Source organism: Physeter macrocephalus, chromosome 10, assembly GCF_002837175.3.
Source record: "Physeter macrocephalus isolate SW-GA chromosome 10, ASM283717v5, whole genome shotgun sequence".
Taxonomy (NCBI): domain Eukaryota; kingdom Metazoa; phylum Chordata; class Mammalia; order Artiodactyla; family Physeteridae; genus Physeter; species Physeter macrocephalus.
In genome coordinates, this window is record NC_041223.1 from 20,566,316 (window position 1) to 20,587,712 (window position 21,397).

The 21,397-nt window shown below is 38.4% G+C and overlaps 1 protein-coding gene across 10 annotated transcripts in view; it reads right to left on the minus strand.

The window, feature by feature from the left end:
• Positions 1 to 21,397, minus strand: part of UTRN (utrophin) — a 517,905-nt gene that overhangs the window by 119,501 nt on the left and 377,007 nt on the right. For all 10 annotated transcript variants that reach the window (XM_055087454.1, XM_024122697.3, XM_024122701.3 and 7 more), the window contains one exon: positions 197 to 326. In XM_055087454.1, coding sequence (XP_054943429.1) covers positions 197 to 326 — 130 coding nt within the window. The remainder of the gene's footprint in view (positions 1 to 196; positions 327 to 21,397) is intronic.

Sequence of the window (21,397 nt, forward strand, 5' to 3'; positions counted from 1 at the left end):
AAAAAAAAAAAAAAAAAAAAGACATATTTGACTAAAGTAATACTCAGGAGAAAAATTTTAATACTAGATCCTGAAATTCTGTAAGAAGTTTTAAAATATCAGGTCCTGATATGCTGTAAGAAAATTCTCTTGTTGATTCTGGTGTTTTGTTCTCCTCACATGTGTTTTTATGATGTACTAAAGAAATCAGTCTCACCTGTTTTTGATTGTAGGTTTCTTCTTGGTTCTTCAGGGGCCTCAATTGGTTGATCAGCCAGGAAAACTCGAGCTTGGTCTATAGCATTCAGGACAGAATACTCTTTCTCCTTTAACTCACGTCTCAGTGCCTTTACAAAGAGAAGCAAAAGTTGAATTTGTAACCTAATGTGTTCAAGTCATGGAACATCTTCAATCAGACCACTTCTGATCACACTTGTCAAGGGAATGTCTAATCACCAGCATGTTAGCGAGGTTAGAAGTAAAAATGTAAATTTTACACATATGAATGATGAAACATGAATAAAAGCAAAAAGATGATTTCTGTAGAACTTGTATGAAAAATAACCATCAGAACCTCCAAAATTTACAATATTCACCTAAGGGAAATTGCTACAGTATACTTGATCTTTACACAAAATGTACTTTTAGGGTTATCACTACCGTCAGACTGCTAAATCTAAGATACTTTTTTCTTATAAGACTGACTGACCAAAAAAATTACATCCAGTGGTAGAGATAGAGGCAATTTCACAAGAAGAACGAGACCCTCAGAAGTGTTTTACATTCTTTGGAATATATTAAGAAAAAAGGTAAGAGATAGAAACAACTTAAAGTACATGAAATCAAAACTAAACCAAAGAGAACACATAAAAGACAGTCTCAAATTATCTTAAAATATATTCCATCTCTCATGCTGAGGCAATTACAATTTTTCCCTTGTTACGTTTTTCATGCAAATCTATAAGTCTCAGAATAGTTTGTCTTTAGTACTTCCGTGGTTTTAAGTAGAGTCAAACTTTCACCTCTGCTCCTATAAAATGTTTGGTGATTAAGACTTAATTGACTAGGGTTTAAAAACAACAAGACTTGGGCTTCCCTGGTGGCGCAGTGGTTGAGAGTCCGCCTGCCGATGCAGGGGACACGGGTTCGTGCCCCGGTCCGGGAAGATCCCACATGCAGCAAAGCGGCTAGGCCCGTGAGCCATGGCCGCTGAGCCTGTATGTCCGGAGCCTGTGCTCCACAACGGGAGAGGCCAAAACAGTGAGAGGCCCGCGTACCACAAAACAAACAAACAAACAAAAACAACAACAAAACTCGTCCAGTGACTACTGCAAAAGAGTAAATGAAGACTTTCTCATGTGCTATTTTAATACTGTAGCTAAATCAAAATTGCTCTTAATATTGTTACCTCTTAAATTATGTACATAAACACCTACTGGCTCTAATATTTTGCTTTTAATACAGTTCCTCAGCAATGCATTATGAAAACTCAACTTTTCATTTTCTAAAATATTACACTCTGATAGTATTTTAGAATCGACAAAGTCCTTCTGAACATAAGTACTTTTTTAACAGCATTTGATATATGTTGGGATGACGGGGTATATGGAGGCTATATCCTCATCTTCCACAGTAAATAAAAAGCAAAAAATTTTAATTTCTAGAAATATCAGAATAATCTTACATAAAAAAACTGAAACTGAACAACAGAAAAACACTGGTAATGAAGTTGAAAGAGACAATCACAGGTGGGGAGGGATGAGAAGAGCAGGTAAGGAGTAGAGAGAAATGGCGTGACAGTGACTGTGTCCTGCGTACCTGAGACTTAACAAATACTGGGTACTGGAAAGTCACTGAAGAGCTGGACAAGACGGTGGTGGGCTGTCAGATATATATTTTTGTTTGTTTATAGTATCATTGTCAGATCTCTGATAGTCATTAAAAAAACAAGTCTGGGGACTTCCCCAGAGGTCCAGTGATTGGAACTCAGAGCTTCCACTGCAGGGGTCACGGGTTCGAACCCTGGTCAGGGAACTAAGATCCTGCATGACATGCGGCATGGCCACAAAAAAAGTCTGAGTCTGAGAGAAAGCCCCACAGGTCTGGAGAACCTATTTTCCTTCCTGCCCACACTAAACCCCAGCGCTTCATAAAACAATCCTCCCTGCACAGGGTATTGGCGGGGGAATGTCTCCTGAACTCCTTGGAGACGCTGAGGTAGGGAAGTAGAGGAGGCAAGTGTGGGCAGGTGGGAACTACGCAGAGGAAGTAAAAATATGGGGCTCGAGCTCTAATGCCAACTCACCACCCAAATATCCCAGAGGACAGCATACATTTAATATCTGCTCATACTCTACTTTGCAAATTTAATTTTGTTATTCAATTTGTTCTATTTCAATTATATTTAATTGCATGTCAGAAATGGGTTTAACTTTCAACAGCACTACATATATAATCATTTCACTGCCCTTTACCTCTCAATTAGATATAAAAGAAAACCAGCATTTCCTAACCACCTGGTGAACATTAATGATAAGATAATTAGACTCCAACAGAGTTGTTTTGTACACAGAGCTACAAAGTGTCATTCAGATTTAGGTTCTAATATCACATGACTTATATTTGGGTGGTCTTAAATGAGCATAACATGATCTAATTGGAATTTTTTCTATTTTAATGACTTTATATTTTCATTCAAAACAATTCTGTTCTCAGGCAATAACAAGTATTGGCAAGGATGTGAAGAAGTTGGAACCTTCATACACCGTTGTTGGAATGCTTAAAATGGTGCATCCACTTTGAAAAACAATTTGGAAATGCCTAAAAATGTTAAACATAGTTATCATATGACCCAGCAATACCACTCTTAGGTATATACCTAAGAGAACTAAAAGCATATGTTCACATAAAAACTTGTACATGAATGTTCACAGCAATATTATTCATAATAGCCAAAATGTGGACACAACCCAAACACATCCGTCAACTGGTGAATGGGGACTTCCCTGGTGGTCCAGTGGTTGAGACTCCACGCTTCCGTTGCAGGGGGCATGGGTTCCATCCCTGGTCAGGGAACTAAGATCCCTCATGCCACACGGTGCGGCCAAAAAAAAAAAAAAGTCACCATCAGCTGGTGAATGGATAAACAAAATGTTGTATATCCACACAATGGGATCTTACTCAGCAACAAAAATGAATGAAATAGTGATACATGTTACAACATGGTTGAATCTTTTGCGGTACACGGGCCTCTCACTGCTGTGGCCTCTCCCGTTGTGGAGCACAGGTTCGGGACGCGCAGGCTCAGCGGCCATGGCTCACAGGCCCAGCCGCTCCGTGGCATGTGGGATCCTCCCGGACTGGGGCACAAACCCACGTCCCCTGCATCGGCAGGCGGACTCTCAACCACTGCGCCACCAGGGAAGCCCAACATGGTTGAATCTTGAAAACATTATGCTAAGTGAAAGAAGCCACACACAAAAACCCATTACTATGAAATGTCCAAATAGATAAGTGTCTAGAGACAGAAGGTAGACTGGTGACTGCTCAGGGATGGGAGGTTGAGGGAAGAATGGATACGTGCTCATGGGTCAGGCTTCTCTGGGGGGTAATGAAAATGTTCCAAAACCATCATAGATAGTGATGATGGTGGTACAACTCTGAATATACTAAAAGCCACTGGTCTGATCACTCAGAGTGAATTTCATGTTATGTGAATAATATCTCAATAAAGTTATTAAAATAAAATAATTCTGCTCTTTTCCCCAAAAATGTCCTCTAGGCACTCTGTTTATTTACTAACCTCTATCCCCCTTCATCTGCAACGTAAAAGCTCATTTGTATATTTAGTATGTTCCCACCTCAGTGTTCCCAGAGCACATCCTATTTCTTTAACACAGCTCATCCTGATATATTGTGACCACGCCTCTGTCCCCTCCATTATACTGTCAGTTCTTCCAGGGGAGGCTCGCCTCTTAATCGTTCAAAATTCTCAGTGCCTGTCTAGAGATATACAGAAAGTACTCAATAAACGCTTGAGGAACAATGAATAAAAGAAGACATGCTTTCAGAATTAAATACTATGTATGATTTTAAATTATGACCAAGCACAATATACCAAAGTCCCCCAAATCTGATTACCCTAAAATGGAATAATTATTGGATTCCAGTTAGCTCTGGATTATTTGAACTAGTTTGAAAATTACTGGTAAATAATTTTTGATGCAAAGTTAATTTTCTCCTATCATCTAACTCAGCTAGTAAGTACTAAGTATTTCATTTTGCTGTGGGTCATTATTTTATTAATAGCAAATATCCTTTTCTCTCCCTAAACAAGGAACTGATCTCACTGAAAGAGGTGATACTTCATCTTCCTTCGTTTTTCCATATCCTAATTCATGAGGTAACTGCATAGGGCATAGTTTCAAAATGAGTGCAGTCATTAGATTGAAGGTAGTAACTGTTATTACTATTGTGTCAAATCCATCTAAAACATATTGGCTTAAAACAATGACAATTTATTTTTCATGATTCTGTGGACTGGCAATTTGACCAGCTCTTCTGCTACTGCCATGGTGGATTACTCCTAAGGCTGCAATCATCTGTGACTTGAATGGGAATAGAAGTCCAAGATGGTCTCACTCACATGTCTGGAAATTACTGCTGGCTATTAGCTAGAGCACCTCGGTTTCCCTCTATATGGTCTCGAATTGTCCAATAGGTTGCACTGGGCTTCTGCAACATGATGATTGGTGTTCCCAAAGGGCAGAGTGAAAACTGCAAGATCTTTTAAGGAATTAGCTCTACAACAGCTCTGTCCAAAAACAACTTTCTATAATGATGGAAATGTTCTACAACTATGCAGGTCAATATGGCAACACTAGTCGTGTGTGGCTATTTGGTATGTACCTGAAATATGACTGTACAACTAAGGAAATGAAATTTTAAATGTTATCTAATTGTAATTGATTAAGTAGAAATGGTCACATGTGGCAAGGGTTCCTGTATTAGACAGCACAGCTCTAGAATCTGCACATCACTTCCACCACATTCTATCATTTGAAGCAAGTCATAAGGTCAGCACAGATTCAAGAGAATGGAAAAATATAGTTCATCTCTTGATGAAGGGAACCACAGTGTCCCTTCGCATGGAGTTTTGGACATAGAGAGCAAGTTTCATTATTTTAGCAACCGGCCACACAGGATAAGGGGGAAAGGGAGGGTTGGGTGGGTAATATTGCCCCATGGACTTCAAAATATTTTATATAAGTTCTCATGAAGGCATCTCAAAACAGTGATCTTTGAAGAAAGATCTGAAGGAAGTGAGGAAGGAGCCATAAGAGGGAGGGTGGCAAAAGAGCAATCCAGGCAAAGGGAGCTATAATTGCAAAGGTCCTGAGGGAAGTGTTTGCCAGGCTTGGCAGGCTGGCACTGTCAGAGCTGAATGAGTGGACGATAAGGGTAACTACTTCTGTAAAAATATTTTATATCATGAAAGTTAGAGGGGAAAAAATGCTTTATGGTTGTTAGGAGAAGTACCTGGTAACCACATACTTCTTCATACAGCAGATATCTGGCTACCTTGCTGACTCATGCTTGGCCATCAACCTAAAAGTTCTCCGTGTGGCAACCTGTCACAAAGCTTATGCATTTTCTATTCTACTACATAGGTGGAAAGATCCTAATCCCCCTCCCAGACAAACACACATAAATGAAGCTTGGGCCTAAAAGACCCACGATCAGTTGAAACAAGAAAAAGATACAGAATAATTTCAAAAAATAAAATTGAAAATTGTATTTTAAAAGTTGCGTGCTCTAAGGTGTTTAATATAAAGGGATAGAGACTCAGCTACCTCAAGAGTCAAGAATAATAAATGGAGGGCACAATGATTGTCCCATGGCCATAATATTCGACTTCCCTGCCATCCCAAGGTGGCATGAGAGTGTATAATAGAATTTTCCAACAAACGTTTCCACCAAAATTAGAATTTCAAAACTCATATTAAATTCATACAGTCTATAAAGAAATACGCCAGGCACAAGAGAAGACAGCAATTAATAAGCCTATATGATTCGAACTCTTCAGGAACTTATAAAGAGAGAGAATAGTGCTAGTGAGAACGTGGTAAGTGCCACCCGTCTTTGAGAGCCGTATAAATAGGGCACTGAGGAAACACACAGAGGAGGGAGGGAGGTGGAGGGGATAGCAAGCAACCGTCTCAAAAATGTGTAAAGTGTGTTTTGAAAAAAGAACTTGGAATCAGATGAAAGGTAATTAGGGGAAAAGCAATTCAAGAAAACAGAATAACAGGTAAGGTAATTTAGTTCCTCATTGTTTTCCCTATTAGGTAGCTTCTGCATGCTCATTTAAATGAAATGAAGCTCGGAATGTCAGACCGATGAAGACCTGATACTCATATCACAATTTAACTCATAAAATCAGAGTTCTCATTCTCAGTCATTTCTATGAACCCAACAAGCCCTTCAGCAGAGCCCGCCTCCCCTCCCACTTCTCTTCAGGGGCTCCTGCTGTGCCCATGAGTGTCAGGCAGCAGAGTAAATTGCTTCTTAGTCAGCTTCAAATGCCTAAAGGGAGATTCTCAGTGATCCTCCTGAATGGTCGGGGAACATTTCTCCCCACCCGCTATTAGTTCATGGGAAGGCAGCGGATTAAGGGATAAGGCGGTATAAAGAAGTGACCGGCATGGCTTAAGTAAGAAAGTCTTATGAGTCAATCGGCTCCTCTTCATCTGCATCATGAACGTGACATCGCTCACTGTGATGGCTGAATGGCTGCCAAGGAGACAGCAGTACTATCGGTTGCCCCTCGCAGCACTGACATGGAGATGCACAGGATCCTGCAAGCCCCTTAGTGTGAACACAGGGTCTGAGAGAACCTGGAGGGAGCAGGGGAATCCCTGCCATCCCCTCTGTCCTCAGCTGGCAACTTGTCACACTGGACTGAGACGGGGGGAGAAGAATGACAAACACGTGGGCGTGCACTAAATCCCGGTGTCATCCCCTCTTCTTTAAATCACAACTGTCCCCTCTCCTCTCTTTAATCTAAAGCCATTATCCGCATCGTCTGTGTATCAAGTGGCAAAGGTCACTGAGATGCACTTTTCTTTAAACTTTCTAGATCATATTAAAATTATATGATCTTTTTTGTTAAATTAGATCTTTTTGCTCTTCTGCTAAAAACCTCCAATGGTTTCCTGCTGCACTTGGAAAAAATTCTCAACTTCCTACCAAGATCCAGAGCTTCCCTACTCTCTGAACCTCAACTACTAATACACCCTAATTTCCAGTCTCAAAGTCTTTATTTCTGTTCCTAGAATATGTCAAGCTTTTCCTGCCTCGTGGTCTTTGCAATCCAGAAAGCTTTTGCTTCACATCTCCAAAGACTGGCTCCTTCTCATTATTTAATCTCCGCATTCGGTATGTCTGTTGGGTGAATGAATAAAGAAATGAGTAAACTGACATGAAAGAAAATGTGGGATTCAAGGAAGGAAAACTCCTGGGAAATGGGAGTAGCTCATACAAAGTTGATCTGCAGAAGAAAAAAGCATAGCAGCGGGGGAGGAAAGTAGTCATCTCCTTAGAGCTCTTCACAGAAAAAGTTATTTCTCAAGACATAATATCTGTGGGCTTTCTTAGCAATCTCACTGATCCTCACTGGTCAAAGTCAAAGAGATCCACAAGGGTCACCCTTCCTGACCCTTTAGGGACCCAGCTCTAATACCAAACTCACCATCAGTATAAACATCACCTGCCCGGCAGAGCCAGCCCACTTTCCTCTTTGCCACTACAGCGCTTGGCATCCACTTTACTGGAGCACGCACCATGCATTTCTGTCCTGGCTTCTTTGCAGACCTGATTCCTACACCAGAATGTTCTGAAGGTTCACATCTGTGTCCCAGAGGACAGAGTAGAAACTCGATGAATTTGTGTATGAAAGAATCAGGAGGCATTTTTAAAAAGTGTTTTGTGGTGTAGTAAAACCAAATAGAGATTTGCAGCCAACAGCCTTGTGTCAACAATCCAGTGCACACCATCTAGGCACACCTTTACCCACCACGAGCCCTTGAATTTGTCCCATAACTTCTCTGCAGGTTAATAACAAAATCATTCTACTAACTTCACAGGTGAGATACTGAATGCGAACATACCTTGAAACTATTCAGTGCTGTAGAATAACTAGTTACTACAAAAATGATGGTAATCGAAAGTCTTACCATCAGTCTCAGCTCTTCTCCAAGACCGAATTTCTTTCCTCGGACTTTATTCACTGTTATTTGTGGGGGAAAGTTCTAGCTGTTTTATCTACAGCTCTGGATGAACAAAAGCAGTACCCAAACCTCCATTAGCAGGAACAATTGAATTTAACTTTTCTAAGGGGTAAATTATTTAATTACGAGCAAAGCAGAATTAGGCAGTCCTCCAAGATTAAGTCAAAATGTTTGGTAAGCATAAAACTGTGTTGTAAGACTATTAAGTCACTTCAGATTCTTAGAAGGCAAACAAATAAATGTAGTGTCTTTTCGTGAACCACTTTGTTCCAGAATAAAACGTCAATGTAAACCTCTGTGGTGGTAAAAATGGTTAGCCAGATTACATCACTCACACTAATTTGATATAAATATCAAATTTTTTCAACTGATCAGTCCAACAAACAGTGGACTTCTTTCCTATCCTTCTAGGCACAACTAAATCAAACACAGCTGCCCATTTTCCCTCTTTCTTCTTTTTGGGAGAGAACTTAAACTGGGCATCCTAAAACTGTTTTCTAAACTCCCATGCTGACATGGAATACTGGCGTTTTAATGCTAACAATACAAGGTCCACAGGAAAAAGGGACAAAAATGAGAAATCATAAGCAAGGTTGCAGTGAAACTTTACTTTCATGCATTGGTGGAAGCAGAAAACTGGTTCAGTCATTTGGGAAAGTAAGTTGGCAATACACCAAGAGACATTACTATGTTCATATTGTGTGAAACAAGAATTTCGCCTTTGGGATTATATCCTAAGAAAATGATCCAAAAAGAGCTACAAACACAAAAGTTTTCATTATAACATTATTTATGATTAAAAAAATGAAAGCAACTTAAACATCTAACACCTGGAAAATATTTAGGTTCACTACAATACAGTTACACTAGGGATCATTAAATAACCTTGAAAAATTATTGTGAAAATGACTGCATAGCAACATGAAGAAATAGATATGACATGTATCTAAGTGGAAAAGACAGGAAAAAAACTATGTACCCTATTAAAACTGTGTGAAAGGTGAACAGGCGAACAGAAAATAACCCAAAATGAAAATGGATGTTTTAGAGTGGTAAAATTATGGCTAATATTTTGCTCTTTATTTTATAAAATCTGTAATAAATTATTTTCACAATTAAAAATTATGCTTTTAAGAAAAGAATGCCAAATGGAATCAAGTTCATTTATAATTGAACAAATTACTACTTTTAAAGAACAGCATTATTAAGAATTACAAATGTGTTTTAGAAGCATATTTTTTATAACAATCATAAAACTTTTGCATTATGTTTTACTTCAATGACCTCTCTGAAGTTAGATTTATTTATAAATGTAATACATGACAACATAGTTACTAAATGAGAGACTCCGTATGTTTAAGTCACTCCCTATGTTTATTAGGGATCTTAACTCATCTAGCTTTTAAGGTGTCAAATTTAGACACAAGAGGGAATCTCAAACACTGGGAGAATCTGGTGATACTCAGCACAAGAGGGTAAAATAATAAGCTATATTTTAAAACCTACCTCAACAATCAAAAATATGCCAATTCTTTTCCCCCATAAAAAAATCCTTCCAACTCTAGTTTTGAATAATTTAGGCAGTATTAAGACAGGAAAAAGGTAACCTCTTGGGTAACCTCTTACCTGACTACAATATTAAGGCATAAGGTATAATGGTGTTGATAAATTTTCTTACAACTTCAAGTACATTATTTCCAGCTCTTGGGGAAAGACTGTTGCTTACATTTCTGCCAGCTATTATCTTTATTAAAGATTCAGCTATTTAAAAGTAGAAATATTTTCAAAATGTAATATTTTTTCATACAACTAAAAAAGGATTATAGAGAGACAAAGAGGAAAAAGGAACAGTCATACCAAAGGACCTGTTATCTCTGGGTGTATTTCATTCACTCAACGTTCAACAAATATTAACTGAGCATCTAGAATGCCAGAAGTAGACAAAGATATGATAGAAAATAATTATCTTAGATGATGATAAATGCTATGGAAGAAAGAGAACAGCAGAAGAAAATAAGAGAGCTTAGGAGTACTGGGATGGGAATTACAATTCAAGTAGAGAAGTCCAGGTAGGCTTCAAGTCCAGGTAGCAAACATTTGAAAGCAATGGATAGTTATCCACGTGGATACCAGGGAAAGAGCATTCCAGGCATAGAAGACAGCATAGTACTGTGACTGAAGGCACAGTGTGGCTGACACCAGCATATAAGAGAGAAAATGGTAAGAATAAGATGAGCCAAGGTGTCAGTGGGAGGTAGGTCAGATGATGTAGGTTTTGCAGACCATTGTGAGAACTGTAGTCTTTATTCTGAATTACATAGGAAGTCACTACAGACTTCTGATTTATCTGAATAGGAACACTCTGGCTGTTGTGCTGAGAATAACAGAGACGTAATTGTAGCTCTGAACATCTGGTAAGAGGTAGACAGATTCAAATTCTATGTTCTGAATGTAGAACCAACAAGATTTCCTAACAGACTGAATATGCAAGAAAGACAAGATTGAAAGTGATTATTTTTTACCTAGCAATCAGAATAGGATTCTATCAGTTGAAATGAGGGAGACTGGGTAGAACAAGTTTTGAGGGTCAGGTTCAGGAATTTAGTTCAGACATATACTAAGCTGGAGATTCCCAGGTGGAGATGGTATGTAAACATATAAATTTGGGAGTGATTGACATTTAGATGACATGTAAAACTCATCAGGAGGTCAGATGAGTTCAGGAAGGAATAAGTACAATATAGAGAATTTGGCATGGCCTGACCCCTGAGGCACCCCAATTTTAGGAGGCTGAAGAAGGAGGAATTAACAAAGGAAACTGAGAAGGAGCTACGAATGAGGTGAGAAGAAAATCGGGATAGAGTAGTATCCCAGAAGTCAGGTAAAGAAACAGAACAGAAGTACACTTAGTGAGTCAACAGGAAAGGGAGGACAAATAATGGTCACAACTCAGCCAACATCAACAAACAGAGACATGACAAGTTACAATGAGGGACATATAACTCAGAGTGGGGACTCAGGACAGCTTACTTACTTGAGGAGAAGAGAGATGTTTGCAGTAAGTTTTAAGAGGCTTTTGCTATTGTAAAAGTGTTGCTTTATGTATGTCAAAACATACATTAATGTTTTTCTTTTTGATGCAAGCAGCTCTGGCTATATAATTTGCAGAACGCTGTGCAAAGTGAAATAGCAGGGCCCCTTGTCCAAATATTATTAAGAATTTCAAGATGGCGGCAGTAGAGCATTAAATCAAGTGCAGGGCCCTTCAAAGAACAGAACCTTGTGTGATCGTGACTGCATGGGACACACACCCATTATGCAAGGCATCTGAACTGTAACAAATAGGTATTGCTGGTACAGCAGGATTTCTTAGCTTCTGCTTTCAAAAAGGCACTTATGTGATTATTGGAGAATGCAAGCAGAAAAAAAAATGATACAAACATAAGGAGAATATGTTAGAATGTAATTTACTTTTTTTCCCAACTTGCTTGCAAGGCTAAATCAGCATAAACAGATCTGAAGTCATTATAGTATGACAGCAAAAAAGGGCAGCAGAGTCGTTAAATTTGATAGCACCAATAAAGCTACATGAAAAAAGGGAAAGAAAACAGGCTTACTTTTCATTGGTATGCAGACAAAATTTTAAAAATCTCCATAGTGTTTTAAAAGTTTTGGTTAATGTCCCTGAATGAACATTTAATCTATAAATTCATTTTGGTTCTACCCCATTGACATAAAAAATGATGCCTGAATCAGAATACTAAGTATGAATGCTAAAACTAAGATAGGAATCCTGTAGCTTCTCACAGTAATAAAACGGTATTCTTCCCTACACTTTAAAAAATATGTGCACACATAAATGTATTCCTTCATCTAGCAAATATATTCAGTTTTACTATCATCAAGCGCTGTATTAGCTCCTGAACTTATATTTTCTTTCTCTTTCAGCCTTGTTCTACATAAAAACAAAGAGGAGGGAAGAAACATCTCTTGCTCTACTGCATACTCCAAGTCACACCATGGCTAATTTGGAGCCATGGCTAATTTGGAGAATTTTCCCTCCAGGAGTTTTGATAACACTCTTTAGTGAATTCTTATTCCAAGGTCTCTTCCCAGCTAGAAGGCTACATACTTGCACTATGGAGCTTTTCCAACCTTTCCAAGTACAAACAATCATGATTTATCTGTGTCTCCCTGGCTGTGTGTTCATACTCACATTACAGTGCTTTTGATATCTACTTTAGTCACTTGTTTTTGAACCTGTCTCTGCCATTAGATAGTGAAATCTGTGACAACAAAAACAATCGTAGGGGGCTTCCCTGGTGGCACAGTGGTTGAGAGTCCGCCTGCTGATGCAGGGGACATGGGTTCGTGCCCCGGTCCGGGAAGATCCCACATGCCGCGGAGCGGCTGGGCCCGTGAGCCATGGCCACTGAGCCTGTGCGTCCGGAGCCTGTGCTCTGCAACGGGAGAGGCCACATCAGTGAGAGGCCTGAGTACCGCAAAAAAAAAAAAAAAAAAAAAAAAATCTTAGGAACTAATGTATGCTCAGCCCCTAGCAAAGTATGTAGCAAACATCAGGTGCAACTCAAAAGTTTCCTGAATGTCCAGAGGCGGTTCATTAGCAAGGGGCTGTATTGCTTGGTTTTACAGACCTCTACTTGCCTACATCTGTTGTCTACTCTTTAATTTCACCACTAGGGACCGACAATTATTAGGATGCCTTGACTCTCCCTCTAAACTCGGATATTCTATGACCCTTTGGGGTGAGGTTCCAATTACCCGCATCAGGCTTGGGAGACAAATGCAGTTAACTGAATGGGGTGTGGCAGGTAGGTGCAGGCTCACATAGAGAACTGCTGCTTCAGGTCTTCACACAGACTTTGCTAACAGACATTAGGGGGCTGTGCTTTTAATAAGAAGTCAGTCAACATAGGTGGCAGAGGCTGAAGGGGAACTTGGGAAGTAATTTAATCAATTTTAGAAGAAGGCCAATTTTTCATTAGGTAACTTCATAACACAGTAAGACACTGAAATTTCAGGTTTGCAGACAGAGTGTCAGATTACTTTAGTAGGGAGAATGACCACACACACACACACACACACACACACACACACACACAAAGAAACTAAATTTAATAATGGAGTGTTGCTGTTTTAAAGACAATGTTATTTTAAAAAGTAAGCTTGCAAATGTATCTTGGCAATTCAGTTTAAGGCCCAAATGTCCTGATTCTTACATAATGAGGTTTGAATATAGGAATTAAATTGGGTTAAGCAAAGGACAGAATAGCCCTGAAGGAATGGAAAAGCCCCTAAGATATTGTACCTGAATCATACACTTTCAATTATTCTTGGTGATTTCCTTTTCTAAAGTCAAACATGCATTATACAGCAGAAAGGGTGTTAGAGCTCTGATAACTGCTCCTACCTAAGTTAGTAGGTACATTGTTATGAAAATGAAGTGCAAATTGAATAGCAAAAACTGAATCTGCAATTTTTTCCAATCTACAAGTAAATGACAAGTAAATTCATAACATTACAAATGAACGCTACATACATTATAGGTGCTTTCTAGGTAACTGTTGATTGAATGATAATCTCACACTTTTGAAAGTGAAGCTACATATAAGTGACCTCACTTTCCAAAACACTTTTTAAATGATACTACAAATTTAAGTCATTAAGTGGGAAAATTCAACTTTATCAATTTATTCTAGAAGTCATTAGAAATATTATATATTTTAAAGTAGTAATTTATTTTGACATTTGACGGGATGAAATTTGTACCTACGTGAGAAAAGAAATAATATGATTGTGTTGTTTACCAAACAGATACCTAAAAAGTTTGGAAGGTGATTCCTGTTTAATTTAACAGGTTGACCCTAGATTGTAATGGGGGGCTAGTTCTGCTGGACAGTAAATAGCAGATATTAATATGGTTTTGTTTAATTAAAACAACCCATATAGCCTAGACAGTTTTAAACAAAACAAAAATGATCAAAACTGTGAGATGAGATTATGTGAGATGAGACTAGCCACCATTTACTGACTATTTACTGTGGACCAGGTCTCACGCCAAACACTTAACCATCAAGGCACTTTGACTTATGATTATGATTATGATTTAACAAGTCTGCCTATGTGATGGGTTGTTAAAACATTGAACAAAGTATCTATTATGGTTGTTGCTGAAAATCTATTAATGTTCTGAGTCACTGGTTTAAACATCCAAGAAAGTAGAGGTATTTAATTAACGGTCCAAAATATATTGATGTTTCATAATATCAGTTCCTGGAACATTTACATAACAGAAGGGAAAGATGCCAATCCGTGAGTCACCCACTTCACTGTATAATATAGATTTTTGAGCTGAGCCTTTGCTGTGGGGCTTTCTGCTTGCTCATTGCCTAGGACTGCTACATTTTTCAAGAAGCATCAACCCTATTAACTACTTTGCTTTTCTGATTTGTTTCTGGTCTACGGAATGTTTGTTGTATTTTGGAGCCCAATTTTGCCATGCTTGATTTTCTGTTTTTTACATTTTATCTATAATTATTAGGTGTTTGAGCGGATGAGGTGCTTTGAAGTATGACCTTACAGTACCTCTGACCTTGAAGTCTCAGAGCCATCACCTAAACATTTAAATGTATAGTATTCCTCTGGATACAGTCACAAGCATAGAGCGTTTAGGTAGAGGAATGACTAAAATATGTCACTGGAGTAGAGGCTGTGCCTTATTGCTCTCTGTATATTCAGCATCAATTCAACATATAAGTCATTCCGTGAACAGTGGGGGTGGATGGATGGATGGATAGACGATGAAATGACTTGCACTGCCATTATCAAAGAAAGGTTATGAAAAAGTGTCATTAAATCACTGATGTACATATAAAGGACTAGAGTATAGAAATATATGTGGGACTCAGAAAACTTTGAGAATATATGAGTTCCCATAAACCAACCCCTTTGTATCTGAGGTGACTGAACACCTGTATCTGAGATACCAGAGTCTCTTAACCATCTGTAGATGGTGCAAGCAGACTGGATCCAGGGTAAAGAGATGCAAATGTAAGATAATGTATACTATTTGTGTTCTTTTACTTATAAACATTCAAATATTGCCTTTCAAGATAATTAGATTCAGGGCTAAACATATATAATTTGCCTATTAGCCATTAATAAGTTAACTAAAGGCAGTGCATGCAGAAGTGTCTTATGGGTTTGGCCTTTCCATGATAAGCTGTTTTCTTTTATTAAGAACAAGACATAAATCACCTTCCAGTCTCTAGGCTCATATCTTATCCCATATAAATTCTCAAAAATATTGTTGCTTCAATGGCTTCATCCAATTATTTGAGGAGTCTAAGTTTTTTTAAGGCACCAATAGGCTAACACAACAAGTGTATGTTACGATGTCAAAACTTATAGCGCCCAAACATAGTGAATCTAAGGAAAAATACACAATGCAGACACAGAGCAACTAAAATTTAAAATATACTATAAAATAAGTCCTGGTTTAAAGAATAACCCCAAACAGCTATTGCTTATTGAATGCTTACTATTTGTACCCTGCTAAGTGGTTTATACATAGTGATTGTCAGAAACAGGATAGCAGAGATTGGAGAATATGCCCCAAAGCCTAGTTTATAGGGCTAGTGTGTGGAGGCGGGGCGGGTGGGAATTGAAATCAGATCTACCTAAGCCCATGTGCTAGGTTCAATCACTCTGTACAGACAGGGCCAACATAAGGTGCCTAGACTAGAGAATAATACACCACTATCCAAGTGAGAAGAGCCAAAGAAAAGTTTTCAGTGAACTTGAATACATACACTGCTGAGGATATGCGTTAAATAGTCAGATGTCTACTTATAATTATTTTCTTCAAATTCTTCATATGACTCCTTGACATCAGATTTTGACATCACTGGAAGCAACTTTTGAGTCGCCTAACAGTTTCCCAGCACGTAGTACCCCCACGTCCACCTAAGGTTCTGAGACATAGACTTGTTTTTTGGTTTGTATATAACAACATCACTGAAAATTTTAATGTAAAACTTAAGTGTTAATTAAGTATAACATCAGCACAGGTGGTTTTCAGATGTATCTGGTAGATGTGTATTTGTCTTGTCCATAGCAGAAGAACATATGGTATCTCTTTCTAAATTGATCTTTAAAAGATTTGTGTTCAACAATATTCAAGACTTGCATTTATGTGATCATATCTCCTGGAATAATTAACAAATCAGAGTTAAACTTCTTTGCCTCGTATTTAAAAAGAAATCCATCTAGTAATCTCAAGATATTCTAATTGAGCTTGCAGAGATTATGTCAAATTAATTCAACTTCCCTAAATAGTAGTGTGTGGTTCAAAATTAAGTAAGTCAGACAGCCACCTGTAAAATGAGAGAATGATTTTGAAATCAAATACAAGGTCCCCTCTTTCTATGGGAAAATTTTAGAGAACAAAATATCTTGCCTAATATTAGTATCAAACCACTTAAGGGTTGATTTTGATTGTTCTAACTACGTATATACTTTTAAGTCATAAGGCAAGAGTTCTCTGATGTTAAAAAGATTTTTTTAAATTTATTATGACAGAGACTTAAATACCAAGAAGTCAGAAAAAAATTACAAAGTTTGTAATAATAGAAAAAATGAAAAGAAAAAGACTAAAAGCTACATTTAATGCTAAACGTATCTGTGAAAAAATTAGTTTAAAAATTATTTTATGTTCTGTTTAAAGCTACATCATAATGTTATAATTGAAGAGAATTCTATAATCCCTTAAGGAAAAAAGATTGGTAATAAATGTGCACACGAACTGAAAACATGCCTGAATTATATAACCAAGGGACCAAAGTAGGGGATTAGAGAAATGGGTGGTTAGGCAGACAACCAGAGACTTGGGGCAGCAATGTGCAGTTCACAGCTCAGCCACAAACCTTGTTGGCAATGATTTCTCATAGCACAGAGAAGACACAGGAACTGTAAGTTTGAGAGCTACAAACATAGGCTCTCCCTGACTGGAAGCTCCATGCGGACAGGGACTGCATCTGTTTTCTGTACCTGTGTCCTTCTGGTGTCTTAGAAACTGCCAGACACACTAAGTAAATGATAAGTATTTGCTGGAAGTGAAGGAAGGAGGAAGGATAACTCAGATATCATTAAATCATATGCCTCTCATTTGCTTCCACTATAAATAAGGGGATCAGACTGAATTATTTCTTGGGCTCCTTTCAATCCTAATAATTGACAATTCTAAGTTGTACACACTCATTCGCACACACACACAGACACACACAAGATTTTCCCTGATAAAAAAAATCTGAAGACCAGGGGAAAAGATATCTCCAAGGACATGGGAAAGAAAAATCTTGCCTGAAACATAGAGCTACCACATGTACACCCAAGTGGATTTTGATTTTAAGAAAAGATTGAGGATAAATTAGAGAATTAGGTTAGAACATAAGCAAGGCTGAGGTTCCAATACAGTTAGACTATACAATGCCTATAGTTGGCGAAGTTCAGTAAGAAAGGTAAACTACTACAGGTAGGTGTCACATCTTTAAATATTACCCTAATTGTACTAACTATTCGCCCTTCTTGTAATAATTTATAGCAATTAGAAACATTACTCTTGGCAGTTGGGAAAGGAGGTTACTTTTGACAGAATGGGACTGTATTTGGAGATAGGGTTTTTAAAGAGGTAATCAAGTTAAAACGAGGACATTCATTAGGGTGGGCCCTAATCCGATATGACTGGGGTCCTAATAAAAAGAGGGTATTTTGAGCAGTTTTAAGACACAGATACCCACACAGGGTACACCATGTGAAGACACAGGGAGAAGACGGCCATCTACAAGCCAAGGACAGGGCCCTTACAAGAAACCAACCCTGCTTACAACTTGATTTCAAACTTCTAGCCTCCGGAATTATGAGAAAATAAATTTCTGTTGTTTGAAGCACCTGTTTATGAGCTTCATTACGGTGGCCTTAGGAAACTAATACACATCTCCACAAACTTACTCTGAACACTATTCCATAATTTGTATCTCCTAGCATCTTAGCCTGCTTAGTTCTCAGAGTTAAATATGAAGCTTTTGGCAAACATTAATAATATATAATATTAAGAATACTTATAGTTTTGGATCATTGATAAATTGGAAGGCAGACTATGATAAAATATGTTCTAGAATCTAGAATCAACACAAACCTCTACAAGGACTATTTCCAGTGAGGATATAACAGTGAGTAAGAACACATACTCAGAAAATCTGGGCTATTCATATAAACCATCTAATACATAACTCAGAAAGTTAAAGAAGTACAGACTGTTAAATGGAAACTCTTGACTTACTGATAAGAAAAATCCCTCAGCAGTAGTCTGGATCATGCACAAAGTGCTAAATGATAGCTATTGTGATAAAGAAGTACCCTGAGAAAGTCTCGAACTAGGCACCAAGAAATCTAGAAAGCAGGGACAATCTATATCCAACTTACACTATTCCCCTCCTCCATCCCCAACCAAGGGGATTTTGAGTAGTTTTAAGACTCAAAGGATTAATGGAATATGAAAACATCATCTTTATATTAGAATTCTAAACTATATCACCATTACCCTTCCTTCTTTCATCATCATTTTGACATCTGCTCTCTCTCATGGTCATGGTGATTTTATTAGCCACATAGACAATCCTTGCACTACCCAGCCTCTCAGCTCCTCAACCTGCTCTCCTCTAAGACCTTATTCTCCACCCAACTCGCACAGCTCATTTTAGCAAAAAGACACTGGATGTTGTCATAAACCATAAATGCACCCCTCCATAAATTCTATTTTAGCATCCCTTCTCTGACCACCACCTGTTTTCTGGAAACTGCTCGCAGTTTCCCAATTTGAACAATTCTTCAGCCCCCCGAAGCGCTGACTTTGAACACCGCTTTACTGCCCCTCATATCTCCCATATCCTCACATCTCCCCTTAACCAGCTTCAAACCCATGAGCACTCATTATACAACCCCCTTGTATTTCTGTAACTCCCTGGCCCCTCTCTTACTCCATCACATTTGCTTGTTCCAGTTCAGCTCTCCAATTAATTCCTCACCTTCACTGGAGCAACTAAACATGGATGAAGAAAAACATTCACACTGGCTGCTCTCACCTTAAGTTCATGAGCACTGACTCCAGGTCGGCCTGTTATGCTGCCCTGTGGTCTTGGTATATTTCCTAGTTTATTGATGCACCCACTTTTACACTACATTTTCTACCTCCTCTCTCCTCAGATGTCCACATCTTCTTCCCTCTTCTTATATTCAGTTGTTGACCTTTCATCTTATTTCACTGAGAAAACAGAGACAATAGAAACAGAACATCTATATGTTCCCACACCCACATGTACCAATCTACCTTCATCTGTACCCATATATTCCACATTTCTTCCTGTTAAACTGGATGAGCTCTTCTACCTAATACAAATGGTTCCACTTGTGCACTAGATCCCACCCTATCACTGTTCCTACATGGTACCCTCCCTCCTGCGTCACTGACTTTTCCTGCTTTACAGGATCATTCCCATCATCATAAAAACATGTTGAATTATTCTCCATCTTTACAAAACCATTACTTGACCTCACGTTCTCCCTCCAGCTACTGTTTCATTTCTTTGTTTCCTTTGTTGTAAAAATTCTTGAAAGGGCTCTCTATACTTCTTCTGCTCATATTCTTTCTTGAATCTACACCAATCAGGTTTCCAACTTCACCACACCACTGAAATGACTCTTGTCAAGGTCAACAAGACTGTCTACAGATAGTCACTTTTCTGTTCTCATCTCATTCTGCCTCTCAGCAATATTTGATCCCCGTGATTACACCCTCCTTTATTAAATACTTTCTGCCTTTGGTATCCTAGACTCTGTTCTCTCTTGGCTCTTCTACCCTCTGGCTCTGCCTTTTCAGTCTCCTCATCTTCCCAACCTTTAAAGGTAGGGTGCCTCAGGGCTCATGTCTTGGAATTCTTGACTCCCTGGATCATCTCATCCAATTCCACGGCTGATATATATGCTGATAATTTTGATTTGTTGACCTTTCCCTCAACATCAGACTTGTATATCTAACTGCCTAATAAGCATCTTAAGCTTAAAATGTCAGAAAAAACCCTCTTAAATTTCCTCCCTAGACTGCTCATCCAGCAGTTTCCCACATCTCTCTGAATGCATTTGCTTTGTCCAAAAATCTTTGACTCCTGACACTACATCTCTTCCCTTTTTCTCCCAGCCCATGCATCTAATCCATAAGCAAATCCTGTTGTTAAATCCAAATATATTCAGAAATCAGTTACTTCTTACTATCTCCACTGGGATATCCTTGTCCAAGTCATTACCATCTCCCACTTGGATTACTGAAATACATTCCTGAACTCCTGAACTTCAGGTCTCTATTTGAAAATCACCCCACTTACGGCACTTTCCTAAGCTTCTCCACATAAAATAACACTTCTGCTGCCTATACTAGCCCCTTCCTCTCTCTCTCTCCTCGACCTTGCTTTACTTTTTTCATGGCACTTACTACCATGGGACATATTATATATTTATTGCTTATTGGTCTGATGTCTGTATTGCTCAGAACCAGGCAAGAACTTATGTTCATTTGTTGATTCACCAGCGCCTAGAATAGTGCCTGATGCATATTAGGCACTCAGATACTTGCTGAATGAATGAACTGACATAACCATCAGCATCATTATCAATATTATCTTTATTATCTAAATGCCTGCGTCCAAAGGGTTGAAGCAGAGCAACTGCACCCTAAGACAGAACAAAACACAATCTAAAACAGGGTAACCTTGGTGGGAGCAGGAGTTAGAACATGGCCAGCACATACTGGAAGTGTCGATGTGCACTCTACTTGTTAAAGCTAGAAGTGGACAATCATTTCCTACCTCAAGATTTCAGTTTTAATCAAAATGGTAGCATACGGTCACAAGTGCATTGTATTCCTTAACAAAGCACTTCTATTAGAAGAGCTTTGTATTATTCTACTTCATCACTAATACCTGAATCCTCAAAAAGTGTATATAATTATTAATAGAAGGGAAAACTGAAAAAAGTAAGGAGAAATTGATTTTCTTACA